General features: G+C 38.0%; 1 protein-coding gene across 1 annotated transcript; it reads left to right on the plus strand.

Annotated features, from left to right (window-relative positions):
* The first annotated feature begins 3,171 nt into the window (after window positions 1-3,171).
* Window positions 3,172-17,213, plus strand: map2k2a (mitogen-activated protein kinase kinase 2a). Its single transcript, XM_059342013.1, has 11 exons — window positions 3,172-4,041; window positions 4,411-4,621; window positions 7,249-7,395; window positions 7,571-7,648; window positions 8,581-8,632; window positions 11,995-12,119; window positions 12,723-12,936; window positions 13,731-13,795; window positions 13,953-14,014; window positions 15,246-15,291; window positions 15,399-17,213. Exons 1-11 carry the CDS (start codon window positions 3,953-3,955, stop codon window positions 15,507-15,509), a joined length of 1,200 nt encoding a protein of 399 aa, XP_059197996.1. The 5' UTR covers window positions 3,172-3,952; the 3' UTR covers window positions 15,510-17,213.
* The last annotated feature ends 976 nt before the right edge of the window (window positions 17,214-18,189 follow it).

Consider the following 18,189-nt stretch of genomic DNA (forward strand, 5'->3'; position numbering starts at 1 on the left):
AAGAGTGAAGCCCAAACTTAGCAGGGTCCCGTGGGCATGCTCCCCGAGGGAGAATTTTTATTTTTTCCCCCCATTTATGGCAGCTATTTGCACAACTTTTCAAGCCCCTTCATAATAAAATGCCATAATTTGGGAAACCTTATGATCCTGTAGAGCCCACTTCTTATTTTGTATGTTTGTTCGCCAACTATTTTCATCATTCGGAAACCAACAAATGTTGACGATGACTTATTTTCACTCCTGCCTCCTTCAAAAAAATAAAAAAAAGAGAGGCAAAAATGGTCTGTCACTTTTTTCAAGTTGCATAACCAACATGGTCTCACAGAAATCCGTGAAATAGCCACGGATTTCGCTTAACTCAAAATCCGTGGAATAGCCACAGAATCGCTCAAATTTCCGTGAAACTGACACGGATTTCACTACAATGCAAGTTAATGACTTGCATTGTAGACTATTTTTCTGGCGAGATCTTCACCACAAAGTGATTATGTACATTCACTGCGTGAATATTTAGAAAATAAAACATATATTTCTCGCTAGAAATGTGATCAAAATCCATTTTTATGCAGAAACTAAGTCAAAATATTATTTTTTTCACTAAAAATGAGAGAACTGTCCGCCATGTTTTTTGTTCTGACCGCCGGAACCTTGAAAGTCACGTGACTTGGAACAAACCAATAGCCACGGGATATGACTGTCATTAACTTGCATTGTAGCGAAATCCGTGTCAGTTTCACGGAAATTTGAGCGATTCTGTGCCTATTCCACGGATTTTGAGTTAAGCGAAATCCGTGGCTATTTCACGGACTTCTGTGAGACCAGGTTGTGCATAACTGTTAGGGCAGCAATTCAGTGTAAACAGCATTACTAATCCTGACACCTATTTTTGTTCTACTATGCTAGAGTAGAGTGTTGAGCTGCTCCATTTAAATCCATCCCATTTTAATCTTTATCTTGTATCACAGTAGATAGTTTATGAGCATTAAATAGTCAGATATTTGTGCTCAGTCTGGATTGACTGTTGACTGCTGTTGTTCAGTATCCATTCAAATATCTTGTGAAATATGTTATTTCCCAGGTGCCAAAATACTGAGAAACTAATGCATTTATTTTTTAATACAGCCTGTACACCTACAGGATAAAGTGAACCAGCATGCACGACACTACTAGCCTGAGACTGGAGCAGCTAACTGGAATTCATCCAGCGTTAATTTCATTATTTAGATTGATGCTTTTCCAACTGTGTCACGTCAAAATGTCTTGGGTGAAAAAGGCCTGTAACTTAATAACAACGAAACAAGGCTGCCTTTATCTTCTCTAATATATTTCAAATGTTGGACACATTTAATTACATTTATATTGATCCAGTTGGTTTAGATACATCTCAGAACATCAGCTGAATTTCTGGCTACTGAAGAATTATGTTTGCAAAACGTGTATTTATTCAATCAGCTTTGTATTTGTTTTCCATGATTTTCTTTTGATCACACTGAAGTTTTTTTCAGGATATAATGAAGATGAAAAGGAGAAAGGGATGACTGGCATTATTTACAAGCAACAGAATATAATAAATTAGATTTTTTTTTAAATATCGAATGCATTATTTAAGTTTATGAAAATATAAACTGTTGTACTGTGTTTCTCATGTTATCAGTTGCACATTACAGAGGCAAATATGTACAAATATGATGACATTTGATATTTGCAGTAATAACACTGTTTTTGTTTATTCACCATGAAAAAATGCACATGACAAAATACCCCACCAGAGTATTTAAAAAAAATAAAAATGTAGGTAATTTATTTTTTTTAATAATATACTCTTCAATAATGTATGGAAGCCCATTTCCCCCAAAGTGAAACTTTTCCCAAATAACTAGTTAGTATTAATAAAATGATGGCAAAATATTACTTGATACTTTAAACAATGACTTAGTACCTCAAAAATAATGAGAAACTTAATTATCTAAAAAAAAAATTACTATCTTAAAATTACTTGGTAACCCAAAATAATAAGGAACTTTCTCAAAATAATGACTTGCTTATCTCAAAATAATTAGTATCTTAAAATATTGACATAGTGTCACAAAATAATGACGAATAATGACTTACTGAAAAACAGTATTTCAAAACAATGACTTGTTTTATCAAAAATAATTAATGACTGAAGTATTGCAAAATATACGTCTAGTTATTTCAATAATCTAAGACATTATTTTTGAGAAACTGTTTAACTTTTTTAAATAATTTTGTGTCTTTTTAATTTATTTTGTCTTTTTTTGGTAATTCTGTCTTTTTTTTGGTAATTTTGTGTCTTTTTTTTTTAGTAATTTTGTGTCTTTCTTTTGGTAATTTTGTGTCTTTTTAAAATAATTTTGTGTGTTTTTTTAATTTATTTAGTCTTTTTTTGGTAATTCTGTGTCTTTTTTTTTTTTTAGTAATTTTGTCTTTCTTTTGGTAATTTTGTATCTTTTTAAAATAATTTTGTGTCTTTTTTTTGGTAATTTTGTGTCTTTTTTTAATACATTTTGTCTTTTTTTGGTAATTCTGTGTCTTTTTTTTGGTAATTTTGTGTCTTTTTTTTTTTTGTAATTTTGTGTCTTTCTTTTGGTAATTTTGTGTCTTTTTTAAAATAATTTTGTGTCTTTTTTTAGTAGTTTTGTGTATTTTTTTGGTCATTTTGTGTCCCTTCCTGGTCATTTTGTGTCCTTTTTGTGTCATTCTGTGTATTTTTGGTCATTTTGTGTCTTTTTTAGGTTATTTAGTTTATTTTCTGACATTTTGTCTTTTTTAAATTAATTTAGTCTTTTTTTTGGTAATTCTGTATCTTTTTTGGTAATTTTTTGTCCTTTTTTGTAATTTTGTGTCTTTTTTTTTGTAATTTTGTGAATTTTTTTGGGGTCATTTGTGTCCTTTTTTGTGTGTTTTTGGTAATTCTGTGTATTTTTTGGTCATTTTGTGTCTTTTTTAGGTAATTTAGTTTATTTTCTGTCATTTTGTGTCCTTTTTTTGGTCATTTTGATCCTGCCTCCAGCGGCCCCCAGGTAATTTGAGTTTGAGACCCCTGCTCTACTCTAGAGGGTTAATTCTCCACCTTACCACCAGTTCCCTCTCGCTGCCGCTGGGTGGCAGTAATGTTCTTCGCAGCTTGTTTACTAACTGCCATTAAACACATAAGAAAGCAGCGGCGGGTGGATAAGATGCGGTTAAACTGGACTTGTAGCTCATTAAAAACAGCAAACAGGAGGTGTTATCACAAACTGCAGATGTCGCACATCTCCCACGAGGTTTCACCATCTCGCGTGTCAACTTGTCACACGGTGTGAGTCTCGCGCTGTTTCTGAAGGGGCTCTCCCTGTGGGTGTCACAGGTCTGATGCTGCAGCTGCTGCTTCCTGTATTGAAGCAGCACCACACAGAGCCAGAGCCGCTCCGCTCCACAGCCCCACGCCCCGAGCTCAAACACGGAGGAATTTGTTGCGGCCGTCCTGCGAAGGAAAACCAGCCGAGTCGGTCCCCGGTGTAGCTGCCGGTTTAACCGAGGCGGCCCGTTATCGTGAGTGTCCGCACGTCAGACTGAGAGCCGCAGGGCACGATTTTTCCTGGTGCTAGCTAGTAGCAGCTAGGTGGCTAATGGCTAATGCAGCAGGTAGATAACCCAGAAAAAAAGCAGAAAAATAGAAATGTGTTAACTCCAAAAAGCTGTTGATGCACCGGAAAACGACCTGAGCACCTCGGCATGATATGATTTACCCAAACAGCTGACTGACATGCCACCGACAGTATACTAACTTTGCTAACGTTAGCTAGCCAAGTTACTAGCCACCAAGAGCAGATCCTGTTGCTTTTTGAGACTGAGTTTCGAACAAGGGAAAAAGGCTAGATTAGCAGCTTCCCAGCTCACTGGAGGTCAGTGCATTATTTGACAAAGTCGTTTAGGGTGATTATTGGAAATGCCTGCTAAAAAAAGACCCGTTCCCCTGAACATAACGCCCATCGGGGAGGGACAGGCCACCTCCAACACCATTGATGCTGCATCTGAGTGAGTATCCCCAATATGAGTTTAGATCACTGGAAACTGGTAATGATATGTTGTTTATAATTGCTTTGTAGGTGTAAATTAACAGCACTGTATAACATTACCACCATTATTTCAAAAGTTATCATTCTTCTGTGTTATAAATTCTCCCTCCCTGTCTTTTAGTTTGAAAAAAAAAAGAGAAAAGATCATACAAACAAGTAATATTTATCAAAAATGAAAAGCATTAAGCACAAATAAATAATCAACCTTTGTTTACATGTTCAAAAAAGAAGTACAAATGTATTAACTTGATTTTTAACCAGCGTCGTTATTGATATGAACCTGTACATTAATTACTTTTCCTGTCCGTGTGGTGAATCCTCCTCACAGAGCCAACCTCGAGGCCTTACAGAAGAAACTGGGTGAGTTGGACTTGGACGAGCAACAGAGGAAACGACTGGAGGCCTTTCTGACCCAGAAAGCCCAGGTTGGGGAGCTAAAGGATGAGGACTTTGACCCCATATGCGAGTTGGGTGCTGGGAACGGAGGAGTGGTCAACAAGGTCCGCCACAAACCCTCGGGCTTGGTCATGGCTCGCAAGGTGAAGATTAACATTTGTTCGCTTTTTTTTTGTTGCAGGTGAAGCGTGACAGTCGGAGGAGGCTAAATTTAAACACATTCCAGAGCTGTTTTTGAGAAATTGTATGTAGATTTTATCCACAGTGCTGCTGCTGGCTTGATTTACTGCATTGAGCCACAGTGGCTTTTTGTGTAAAGGAAACCACACCATGCACTATTATTTAAACGCAACACTGACAAATTCCAAAGTATATTAAAAAGGACATATTTTTATAGGGTATTGTTAACATTTTTGAAGAATGGCTGGCTATTCGCTACCATATTTGTCATCACCTTTACTTAACCAGGACATAAATATGTCCTCAGAAATAATCTGGGCTAATTGACAGGCTATTATTGCCTTATTACACATAAATAACTGTTGCATATACATCATAAGTAGGGCTGGATATTGTTCAAACGTTCTTTTTTACCAAGACCTTGACTTCAATACCATTCCTGAATGAAACTTTTGTTGATACCAATTGTATGGAATCAATTGTAACAAAAAAAAAAGACCAAATTACTCTATTGTCCAAATGTTTGTTTTTATTTTCCATCCCCTTTACAACAATGAGACGCACACTGTTGGCTTGGGGATGTCATGGGAAACCAGTACTTTGGTACCAAGTTGATGCATAAATTCAGAAAACATGATTGCACTTGTTTTTCTGCAGTACCAATAAGTTACAGTGGGCTTAAACTGGGCAGAGTTTCCCTTTGAATATGATAAAACACCTCGGTTAAATTTCAGCCTTCATGCACGTGTTTTCAGCCTGCACATCATGTAACTGTTACTACATGAATTCTTGTGGGCAACCACAATTCTTTGTTGTCCAGGTATTTCATCCCATCCAGGGCAATATGCAAGAAGGAAATGGGATTTATTGTTTCGTTTCTTACTGTGATTAAAGATTTGGGTATCGAGAATCGTCGAATTTCACTGGGGCGGGTGTTGAGTACTAAAGTTCTGGTATTGTGACATCCCTAGTTTTCAAGCCTCTCAAAGTACAACAGCACACACAAACACATGAGCCTCATCTCATGTTGACGTGGTGTTTTTTTCTTGCATGCCTCTGTGACATTCAGCCAATCAGCAGCATTATAAGGTCTTTGCAAAAGCATGCTGCATGCTCGTTGGCTCACTGACGCTGATGAGATTTACTCCTTAGGTATTAAAATTTGGTATTACATGACAAGGCATTTTTTGATACTGTATGTATCTTTTTTGATCATTTTGTGGTCAATTTGTGTCTTTTTTGGTCATTTTGTTTCCTTTCTTTGGTAATTTTGTGTCTTTTTTTTGTCATTTTGTGTCTTTTTCGTCATTTTGTTTCCTTTTTTTGGTCATTTTGTTTCTTTTTTGGGTGATCTGAACTGTGCATGTGAGATTCTGTTCAGTGAGCGGGGTCGCGGACAACATGCATATTAAATTGGGGGTCGCAACTCAAAAAGTTTGAGAACTACTGCTCTATACTATGGAGGCAATTGAGTCAGTCCCTAAAGTATCGAAGTTTATTATCCAGCCCTCATCACAAGTGAGAAAACATTGCAATGAAGAAATACCAGACATATGTTTGACATAATTGCAAACGGTGACTCAATCACATAGTTTGTCTGTTAGAGTTTATTTTTACACTGTAAAATATCTGGCTCAGCTCTTATCTTGTATCTATCTCTGAAATATATAAGCATGTACCTGCCTCAAAAAGCCAGTATTGGTTGGGCATTTAAGGTTATCCTCTGATAGTGCTGTTTGGTGTGGTTAGCCCATTTTCTCCCCTAATTTGATCTTAATGAATAGAGTGCAGTTTACGAGACCGAAAGTTATTTGGACTTCATACAGACATTGCAGCAGCAACTCAAGCAAGCACAAGCTTGCAGGCTGTCAAGCCTTTAAGTGTGTGTTGACACGCCAGTTCAGTTTCCCCTGAAAAGTTCTGCAAATGATTAGAAACTATTTGGAAATCTGTGAATTTGCCTTTAATATATGGTTGTTATCACTATTTAAAAAGTGGGTGTACAGTACAGGCCAAAAGTTTGGACACACCCATCTCATTCAATGCGTTTTTCTTTATTTTCATGACTATTTACATTGTAGATTCTCACTGAAGGCATCAAAACTATGAATGAACACATATGGAATTATGTACTTAACAAAAAAAGTGTGAAATAACTGAAAACATGTCTCGTATTTTAGATTCCTCAAAGTAACCACCCTTTGCTTACTAGAATATAAGACATGTTTTCAGTTATTTCACACTTTTTTGTTAAGTACATAATTACACATGTGTTCATTAATAGTTTTGATGAATTTACAATGTCAATAGTCATGAAAATAAAGGAAACGCATTGAATGAGAAGGTGTGTCCAAACTTTTGGCCTGTACTGTATGTGCTTTGCCTGATTCTTGTCAGTGATTGAAACTATTTCACATTACAATGAATGGTATGTGTTCAGATTACTACACACAGACCTTATTTGTGCCAAACACCTCCTCTGAAATGTGTTACCTTGAGATATGAAGAGGTCATTGAATGATGTAATTGCATCTGTTGCTGTTGTTTTTGTCAGAACAGCAGTTTACCGTCTCATCCTTTCCCTCCTCAGTTGATCCACCTGGAAATCAAACCTGCCATCAGAAACCAGATTATCAGAGAGCTGCAGGTGCTGCATGAATGCAACTCCCCTTACATTGTGGGCTTCTATGGGGCCTTTTACAGCGATGGGGAGATCAGCATCTGTATGGAGCACATGGTGAGAGACAAAGACTGCTAACAGGGCCTCCTACCAATGGACAAAATGTTGATGTGGATGGACAGTACAAGTATTTTGTCTCTTTTTATGAAAGAGAATTGTTCCCAAATGTGTCATTTCTTTATTTACATTTTTTGCGACTGTTGCAACTCAATTGTGGAACTTGTCTCTACAGGATGGTGGATCCTTGGACCAGGTCCTGAAGGAGGCCAGAAGAATCCCAGAGGAAATCCTGGGAAAAGTTAGCATAGCTGTATGTATTCCACTTTTTGTGTTACATTTTAAAATATATATAGTTTCTGCCTTCTTATAACAGTTGTTTTAAAATATTGCTTGCTGTTTGAATTTGGCAGGGATATGAAGATTCTTAAATCTTGTTACTATCCATGTTTTTGCTCATGCACTACTCATTGTGGGTTTGTGTCTCTTGAGGTGTTGCTTAACTAGCTGTGTGTAGTCCAGTCATGCATGAGTCACTGTTGTGTTTTACTCAACTTCAACTCTTGCATCACATCCAAATAACTAAGTGTATTAGTCTAAATTGATGTAGGGAAGGGTGTTTTATATTTATGTGTACACTACTGGTCAAAAGTTTTAGAACACACCAATTTTTCCAGAATTTAATTGAAAATGATGCAGTTTAATGTCTCAGTGTACTCTGAAATTAATGCACATTTGCAACATTTAAAATTCTTTATTGAGCATGATAGTGTTTTGAAAGTAAAAAAAAAAAAGATTCAAAATCGCATTTTATGTTAGACTAAAGGACTAAAAAAAGACACAAAATGATTTAAAAAAGACACAAAATGACTAAAAAAAGACACAAAATGACAAAAAAAAGACACAAAATGACGTACAAAGACATGAAAAGAATTCAAAAATGGACAAAATAGCCCGAGACTCCATAGAGTTAAGTTGTTAACCCACTTCTTGTTCCCTGAAAAACTACTTGAATAATTCTGAAATGTACATTATTTTCCAGTTTTGGTTAACCATACCTTTTTTTATTTACCAGTTCACCACTTACCTTTGTACCCTTTCAAGCTGTTCATTTGACTTGAACTGCTTGAATTTCAATAAAAAACTGGAAAAATTGGGGTGTTCTAAAACTTTTGTAGTGTATATATAAACTAAAATTTTGTCAGTTTGTGTGTTGTGTTTAATGCTTTCCTCTTTTTTTTGAAGGTATTGAGGGGATTAGCCTACCTGCGAGAGAAGCATCAGATCATGCACAGAGGTAAGGCTGCTCTCTAGTTGCAGTAGATTACATTTATCCCTTCTGCAACATTTTCAAATCACTGCAGTACAAGAGATACAGTGTGTAGTTCACTAAATCAAACATAGTGATAACACAAGTTCTAGGTCAAGATGACAGTCAGGGTGTATGTGGACTTCAAGGTGTGAAGGGTTGAACAGCATCATTAGTTTAGTTGCACATCACAGAATTTTATCTCAAGTGATTTTTTTTAATGCCGTTTTTATCACAGACGTTTAGGTTATTTGTCCACTGAAGTCATGTCGATTGTTTTAAGAATAAATAATGCTAAAACCAGGGTGCTGTTTTATATCTGAAGAGCATTTGACTTCAGACATCCCATAAGATAAATTAATAAAAAGTGGAGATGCATACACTCTTAATTAAGTTTTATAGTATAGTAATTGAGAATATGACCAAAGTGTAGTTTTTCGCAAACGTTTACCATTGTTTAGTGTATGGACTATAAAGTAGAGCTGTGTATTGGCAACAGTCTGGCGATATGTATCATAATACATCATAATGATTGTTATTCAATATATTGCTATTTATTACAAAACTGCAAGCAAGGCGAATTATTGTGATTATTCTTTTTTTTTTTCTTTTTTTCAGTTTTAGGAAAACTGTCATATTATAGAAAACATTCCAAGATATGCTTACAATTTCAATGAACATTTTTACTTTTTATGCAATCAGTGGGATTTTAATTTATAATCTATGCTCATAACATCCAACATCAGAGCATGACTTTTTGGGGTAATCTGTCTGTTACAAATCTTTGCATGTAAACTATTTATTTAAGAATTTGTGCATATCACAAAACATACTCGAGTTTATCAGTATTTTATGACAACCATTAGGCTGAAGTTTTTTTTCTAATTTGGATCAATCACATTATCAAAGTAGGACTTTTCCTGCCAAAAGTAACGAGCATATCAGCTTCTTACAACCTTGCTGCAACCAGAGCTAAAGTAGTTATTGAAAGAGAAAAGAGAGGCAGCTTAAATATATTGTTCTTTGTTTGTTTTGCTAATAGCCATGAAATGTATAGAAATTCAGAATGTTTAACTTATTAGGGCAACCCTGCCTTGTTACCAGAATACATAATAGTCTTTATTTACAAATATTACATTGTAGATGTTTTATGGACTTTTGTTGTGGTTATTATGAGTCTCATCCCTTTTGTATTAGTGGTGGCTACATTTTGCTGATGCTTGTAAGAGCAACCAGCTGAGATTGAGACCCTGCAAATGTTATAGTCTAAACATCGCATTTAAAAATATGCACGATTATCCTTTATTTTTCCATGATCCTTGCTGCCCTGAAACAGACTCCAACACACTAACAAAAAGCATTTAGGTATGATTTTTTTTCCTCAAATGTCTATGAAGTTTTTTTTTGCTAGTGAAACCACTTAAAATGCACCACATTAGTTAGAGCTTCTCCAGTCGTCCCTGTACTATTTCATTACATTTTTTATTAATTGTCTTCATGCTTTTTCCTCCATATGCACTGCATCAACATCTTAAGAGTTTCAGCACGCTCACCACAAGGCCAGCTATTGTTTCAGAATGCCACGAGTTACTCATCATAGAGAAATTTGTAGCATGAAGAAAAAAAAGCCCCAGTAAAAACCATTATCTTTGCATTCAAACCAAATCACAAGTGAGAGCATAGCGAAGTCTGAGCACACAGCAGAGCAGTGAGGAACCATGGGTGTGTTGTTATGAAAAGCGCTGGTGAAGGCAGCATTCAGACCTGCAGAGTGCAGTGCAACGAAGTCCCACGGTGCAACAGGGTCGGTGGTACTCCAGGACAGTTGTCTGTGAGCTCAGGCGGTAATTACAGCTTCTCAGATGTGATTATACAGCAGCCGCGCCCTGTTGACCCCTCCCTCTGTGTCTCCATCCATCGTTCTCCCGCTCTTTCATGCCACCTCTTTTCTCAGTCACTCCTCACATGTCTTGGTCAGTGGGAGGGGGTCACGCCACAGAGGACAGATTGCAGGGCTCAGACTTACCCCGTTATTTTGCAGGATGTTTTTCAGCGACGAGCAGGAAATGTGGAGGATCGGGCTTGTTTATAACAGGGGCTCAGCTTGAGTTGGAGCTATTCTCTCTCTTGCTCGATTAACACGGCACCACAGATAGAACTGGGGCCTCATGGCAGACCCTGTCTAATATTTTTTGTGTGTATATACAAAAGATGTTTGGATCTAATAACACAAGCCTTCTGATAGATAGCATAGTTTTTACTTTCCCAGGATTGTATACATACCTCCATGTCCCCCATATACTTGCATACCAGGACTCAACAGTAAAGGTTGCCTCTTTACCATTGGCCTTTCATTACAGTGGCAACCACTTTTTTTTTAAAATATTAAAGAATAGGGACAACAAACAGAAAAACACACACCCCATAATAAAAACTGTCAAAATCCATTGCGTTTTAACCAAGTGCAAATATGCATCTGTTTCTGGGACAGTGTTGTCAGTTGAATCAATTTGCACATGTGTTTGTTATTATGATAGTTTAGTTAAACTATTTAACTGCACAGTCAAAGTATCAGATGAACCTGAGGTTAAAAAAAAAAAAGGAACTTTGTGAAGTCTTGGAGGCAAATTGTCGCTGAATCTGGAGGTGGACATGTTAACTGATAACACAAGGATTAGATATAACACAAACTGTAAATACTTTTGTTTGCTGTAATGTAGCTTCTATTTTCACTGTCACATTTTCATGATTAAGCTGAGGTATAACAACATAGTTTCCTTATTAATCATAATATAAAGTAACTAAAATGGACAATGTTGTTGTGTTATGATTTTACAGGGCAAACTGTGCCAGAAGAATTACATGTTCAGGTGATTGCTTCGATATGTGTAAAGAATAAATGGTTATGGTTCAAAATGATGCAAAATTGCATATTTAATTTCTTGAAGGAAGTTACCCGCCACAAACACGAAAAGGCTTAATATTTAACCCTTTGTGTGGAGCTAGAGGGGGAGTGATGCAATAAGCAATATAACACAATACGAGTGTGGTAATGATCAGGGTGTGTGTGTAGGTGAAAGAAAGTGCTTCGTATAGTTCCCTGCTTCTTGGACCTTTGCCAGTCACATGCCTTATACATTCTTAAGCACACATATATGTTCACATACCAGTGTAGCAGTGATCTGTTCAGTCATGATTATCCTATTGTGAGCAATCACTTTGTATTCTGATGTCTACAAAAATCGTATTGCTCAAATAACCAGTAGGTGAGGTGTTGACGACAGTATGAAAACTCAGTGAAAACTTAATGTACATTTCTTGGTTTGTCCACGTTCCTTTCTGCCATATAGATGTCAAGCCCTCCAACATCCTGGTCAACTCTCGCGGGGAGATCAAACTGTGCGACTTCGGTGTGAGCGGCCAGCTCATAGATTCCATGGCCAACTCTTTTGTTGGAACGCGCTCCTACATGTCGGTGAGTCAGCTCTGCACGCCTGCGCCCCCACCCCTTTTCCTCTGGCCCTATCCCCACTTTCCTTCTCCTCTTTTCTCACATTGCTCTTGTTCTCTGGCCCCACCCTCTGCCTTCCCTTTCTCTGGCCCTCCCTCACTCCCCTGCCAAGAAGCGAGGGCTGTGCCCAGGAAAGGGCTCTTTGGCAAAGAGGCGAAGCAACTGTGCTCGCTCTTTTTCGTCCTCCTTTCCCCTCACTCTTAGACACCTGGTGGGTGCAGTGTCAAAAGCTGTCTGTCTGTCCCATCCCTTACCCACAAAGCACCAGTGGTGTAGAGACACTTTGCCCTTTGATCATAATTCCACGCAACGCGCACACACACATGCACACCTGTCCTTGCTCACCCTTCTAACTAAAGCTACTTTTCACTTCCTGCCAATCCCTCCCATCCTCTGTCCTCTTGCCCTCACCACACCCCGACTCTCCTTGCCATAACAACCCCCTCCCATTATCCTCTCCACCACTTCCTGTGCCTTCCCCACCCAGCCCTCTGCCCAACCCTCTCTCCTGCCTGGCGTCTTGGCTCGACCCGCTCCCTCTGACGTAGATCATGTGTTTCTCAACAGCCGGAGAGACTGCAGGGCACTCACTACTCTGTTCAGTCTGACGTGTGGAGCATGGGTCTGTCCCTGGTGGAGCTGGCGATTGGCCGCTACCCCATCCCCCCACCAGACGCCAAAGAGCTGGAGTCCATCTTCGGACGGGCCATCATGGACGGGGCCGAGGGAGAGCCTCACACCAACACGCAGAGGCCCAGACCACCGGGCCGACCCGTCAGCGGTAGGAAACACATAAATACAACATAGATTTGTACAGGGTATCCGCGGGGTCTTGAAAAGTATTAAAAGGTGATAAATCAATTTTGGGAAAATTAAGACCCTTAAAAAGTATTAAAAAAGTATTTTCACCACTTTGCTAAGTCTTAAATTTTGAAGGTATTTTTTCTCAATTCGCTGTCCAATAGTTTGGGTCCTGAAAACATCGCAAGCGTGTGTGAATTTATTTGTTAAAAACAAAGATGAACCGGTACATGAAAAAACTACTCTCTTGTGGATGCATTTGGAAATTGTCTCCCAGAGCGCACTCCGATAATAATCGATAATAGAAATAGTCGACAATGAATTCCATTGTCGACTATTGTCGCCAGACGTGTTTTTCCAACAGAGTGAGGCATCTTACTTCATTACAATCTATGCCGAGAGTGCGTCTCTGTCGAGCGCGAGCGGTAACGTACACAGAAATGGCGGCGTCCAACACAGCTACGCCTACCAAAACTTCGGAAGTTTGGGAGCATTTTAGCCTGGATAAGGCGAATAAAAAAATTAATAACTGATGTAAATGGTTACATATTGAAGTGGCGGTGAGGTATTAAAACGTATTGGGAAGGTCTTGAAAAAGTCTTAAAAAGGTATTAAAATTAACTTCAGGATTCCTGTATACACCCTGTTGTACAAACTGAGCAGTGACGGGGTTTTTACCTTCATGTTTCCAGGATAAAGGCTTTCAAATATAATTGGATTTAAAGGAGCACACGTAAGATATCATTTAAATCATGAAATGCAACTTCTCCACAGGACATGGGATGGACAGCAGACCTGCAATGGCCATCTTTGAACTTTTGGACTACATTGTGAATGAGGTCTGTCAAAGTTCTTGTTTCTCTCTGCATAACTACACACATTTCTATCTCACTACACATCGTTATGAAAAGAGCTGGTGAAAGCAGAAGAAGACCGTGTGTGTGTTCGCATTAATTGTTCTGTTTTCTGACCGTTTGATTCTTGCTTCGTCCTCAGCCGCCCCCTAAACTGCCACTTGGTGTCTTCACCAATGACTTCCAGGACTTTGTGACAAAATGGTGAGCATTGGCAACAACATAAGAAAAAAAAAAAACTATGATCTGCTTTTACGCAGAGTAAACATTTCTACATTCACCTCCATGTGTAGTTAATATCATGTGAAATGAAGACAGCAGCTGGTGTTGACTGAAATGCATTTTGCATTAAGTACAAGGTGATTGCAGGAACTAGTCTCGTGAGATCTGGGATTGTTTTGAAGGATAAAATACCACTTACTTCTTCATTGACAGAAGCAATTCCACCGCCATTACTGCATTGGCCCGTCGTGTCTGCTGCTGCATGCGGACAGTGACAGCAGCATGGCTAGTTGGATTGATGACAAACTATCTCAACTAAGTGATGACAAACATTGGCATAAAATGTAGACGTTTATTCTGTGAGACCAACACAGCCTCTTGATAATGTCTTAGCACACTAACATTAGTACGTCGTGTCCATTTACACTACCGGTCAAAAGTTTTAGAACACCCCAATTTTTCCAGTTTTTTATTGAAATTCAAGCAGTTGAAGTCAAATGAACAGCTTGAAAGGGTACAAAGGTAAGTGGTGAACTGCCAGAGGCAAATAAAAAAAGGTAAGGTTAACCAAAACTGAAAAATAATGGACATTTCAGAATTATGCAAGTAGGCCTTTTTCAGGGAACAAGAAATGGGTTAACAACTTAACTCTATGGAGTCTCGGGCTATTTTGTCCATTTTTGAATTCTTTTCATGTCTTTGTAAGTCATTTTGTGTCTTTTGGGGTCTTTTTTTGTCATTTTGTGTCTTTTTTTTTTGTCATTTTGTGTCTTTTGGAGTCTTTTTTTGTCATTTTGTGTCTTTTTTTAGTCCTTTAGTCCAACATAAAATGTGATTTTGAGTCTTTTTTTTACTTTCAAAACACTATCATGCTCAATAAAGAATTTTAAATGTTGCAAATGTGCATTCATTTCAGAGTACACTGAGACATTAAACTGCATCATTTTCAATTAAATTCTGGAAAAGTTGGTGTGTTCTAAAACTTTTGACCAGTAGTGTAGCTGAGTTTGAAATAACTCCTAGACATTGTGAAACGTGACGTTACCTAAAGGTAAAAGTAGAGAATTGAACACTTCCTAGGACAGCTTGCATTGATTCATTGCTTATCCTGTGAGACGTCCATGCAGTAATGGGGACTTTTTACTTCATTTTACTATGCCCTGTATTCCTGACTCATGTTTGTAACCTTTTTTGGTATCATTTGTGTCTGCAGTTTGATCAAAAACCCAGCTGAGAGGGCAGATCTGAAGATGCTGATGGTGGGCACCTGAACTTTTCCCATTTAATTTCTCTGATAGTTTGAGTACTTGTTTTTTTTTTTGTGTTATTGCACGCAAAACAATGTTTCCTTTTGCTCTTCTTGCAGAGTCACACGTTCATCAAACGATCAGAAGTGGAAGAAGTGGACTTTGCCGGCTGGTTGTGCAAAACCATGGGCCTTAACCAGCCCAGTACTCCCACCCGCGGTACTGAGTGAACAGGCCCCCACTGCTCTGACACGCCTCTGGGTCTTGCTTGCATAAACAACAATATACTGCACATACACGTACACAAGCCATCACACACACAGGCACTTTTTTTTCCATCTCGCTCTTGGGTGAAACGGTTTTTGCCCCCTCCCCAATTAATTTCTTCACCAGCAGCAGGGCCCGTTGAGTCATTGTACTGTAAGACCACAGCTTCACCATGCCAGTGTCGAGTAGCCACAGCTCACTTTTCCACACTGCTCAAAGGATGTAAAGCACTGAAGGGCTGCCAGTGTGTCAGCTGAATTTGCATTGATTGAAAAACTTCTTTTGTATTGTTGAATATACTGTATTAATCTTTTCTATGGCAACGGTTGATGGCTTGTGGGACTTGTATTTTAATAAATTACCTGCTGTAGAGATTTGCAAACGGAAGTCTGAACATAGCGCCTACTTGCAAATTCTAAATTGGATTTATTGAAGATGATTGCAGCTCTTTTGATTTAAAATCCCTTTGTCAAATGTATTCATGCTAAAATGTTCTTCAGAGACCTTGCAAGAACCTCCGATGTAATAATTAAATTTGTTAGCAGAGAGTGCAGGACAATTTGGCGTATAAGGAGTCATTTTCACTTTTTGGTAAATGAGAGATCACTTGAAAGATCGCTCTGTGAACAATGTCACAAACCAAAGAGGATACTAATGACAAAGTTTTTCAATGCCTGGTACTTTTTTTTTCCCATACGCACATTCATGAACAGTATATCAGTGTACTTTCAATGTTTTGATTTATTTCATTCAGTGATCTACACTCTGATTGTGTTGACATTGTTTCCTCAACATACATTTTAATGCACATCCCACACAGTGTCTCTCACATGGGAGGAGGCATATGCTGTGGAGGCCTGATATATACCAGAATGTCATTATTGACATTGAGAAAACAATGATCAAAATGTATTCATGGGATGATATAGCATGGTTTATTATCTTTCTAATACTGTATGTGTATTTTGTTTCCCAAGATCATGATGGGGATGATTAGCTGGTGTTTTTATCAAAAGCCTGAATCTCTGCAATGTCAATATGAAATTTCAATCACGTTGACTAATTTAATTTTTTTTTTCTCTTTGTTGTTGGTCTGTACTTTCCCCTGAAGTGTATTTTGTTATGTTTTCACTGTACTGCTACGTGTGGCGCTCCAAGCTTTCTCTTGGGACACAACCAGTCTAGAGGCGTGCTTTTGGAAAAAGACGTGGGTTGAAATATGTTTGAAAACCTTTTCCCTGTGATTTAACCCAATTAATTGTGGTAAAAATACAACCCAACACTGAGTGGCACTTCAGACGTTTCAAGTAGTACAAAGGGTTTGACTGAACATTTTAACCCAGGTCAGTGTTGCTCACATGGTGGTGGTGGTGTTACTTGCTAGCCTGCCGTCTTGCTAGAGCTCTTGTATTATCTCTGCTTATGGCTGCCCTTTCTTATTCCCCCCAAAATGTGCATTCTTTCAGAGCAAAACGGATGCATTGTCACTTGTGTGTGTACAAAGCTATATACAAAAATTACAGGAGTACTATTTTGCAGTCTTAATATACAAATTTTTGATTTATGTAAATGACAAGGGAGAAGAGTCATTTTATTATAATATAAAAATGTGTTGGATATGGTTATAATGTATAAAAAGATTAAAATAAAACTTATTTGTGAACGTACTGTAAGGTGTTATTCATTTATGACCGCCATTGATATCCATCTGATATACCAGAAATTCTGTCACAATAATTAATTTATCCTTTTCAGCAAAACAATATAAACCGTACAGACAACAATGAAGAAACAAGTATAAATATATAGTGCTGTTAGATATAGATATATCACAGTCACACAATCGCAGTCTCCAGAGTAGACACTACTATTGAATTTTTTGTAATGTTTTATTCATGATTATGATACATTGACATGGTTGTTGTCAGGGCTGTAGCTACCACTGAGCACACTGAGGTCATGTCCTTGGTGTTTTTCCAGCACTTTTTGAGTCATATAAATTAGTTTACCTTGTGCCAATGCAATAAAATAGAAATAAAAATAATTTTCCCACCACAGCTTTGTTCTTTAGTGTGAATAAGATTTTAACAGCAAATCTAATTCATAAGTCAAATGAAATGATATTTTTGGGTGGCGCAGTTGCCCCCAGGTTATTAGTGTATGTTGTCTTTCTGGACATATAGATAAGGGATGGGCAACTGGAGGTCCTGGGGCATATACGGCCCGCACCCTCACTTGAAGTGGCCTTCATGTAACTACATGCATTTGAGCATGAAATCTTAAAAGTGCAGTGTAAAAATGCACAAAATTACTTCTTGCAATTAATGTTGGTCTGCTGTTCTCGCACTGAAAAATAAAAGAAATCACAGTGGTGATTTTTTCTTTGCTTCAGACCTTTTGTATTCCTATTTATACTCTCATTTATACATGCATTTGAGCATTAAATATGTTAAGTTGCTGCACTGTAAACATATTTAAAATTGCAGTTTCATCATATCTGGTTAAGTGCACGGTCCTACATGTGGCCCTGTGGTAGTGTTGGTGAAAAACTGTGGCCCCCTGCAGCATTTAGGTTGCCCATCCCTGATATAGATACTTTGCAGCTTCCCCGTAGAAAAGTCATTACTCGTTTCTGATTGGCTG

Source organism: Centropristis striata, chromosome 9 (genome assembly GCF_030273125.1).
Source record: "Centropristis striata isolate RG_2023a ecotype Rhode Island chromosome 9, C.striata_1.0, whole genome shotgun sequence".
Lineage (NCBI taxonomy): Eukaryota > Metazoa > Chordata > Actinopteri > Perciformes > Serranidae > Centropristis > Centropristis striata.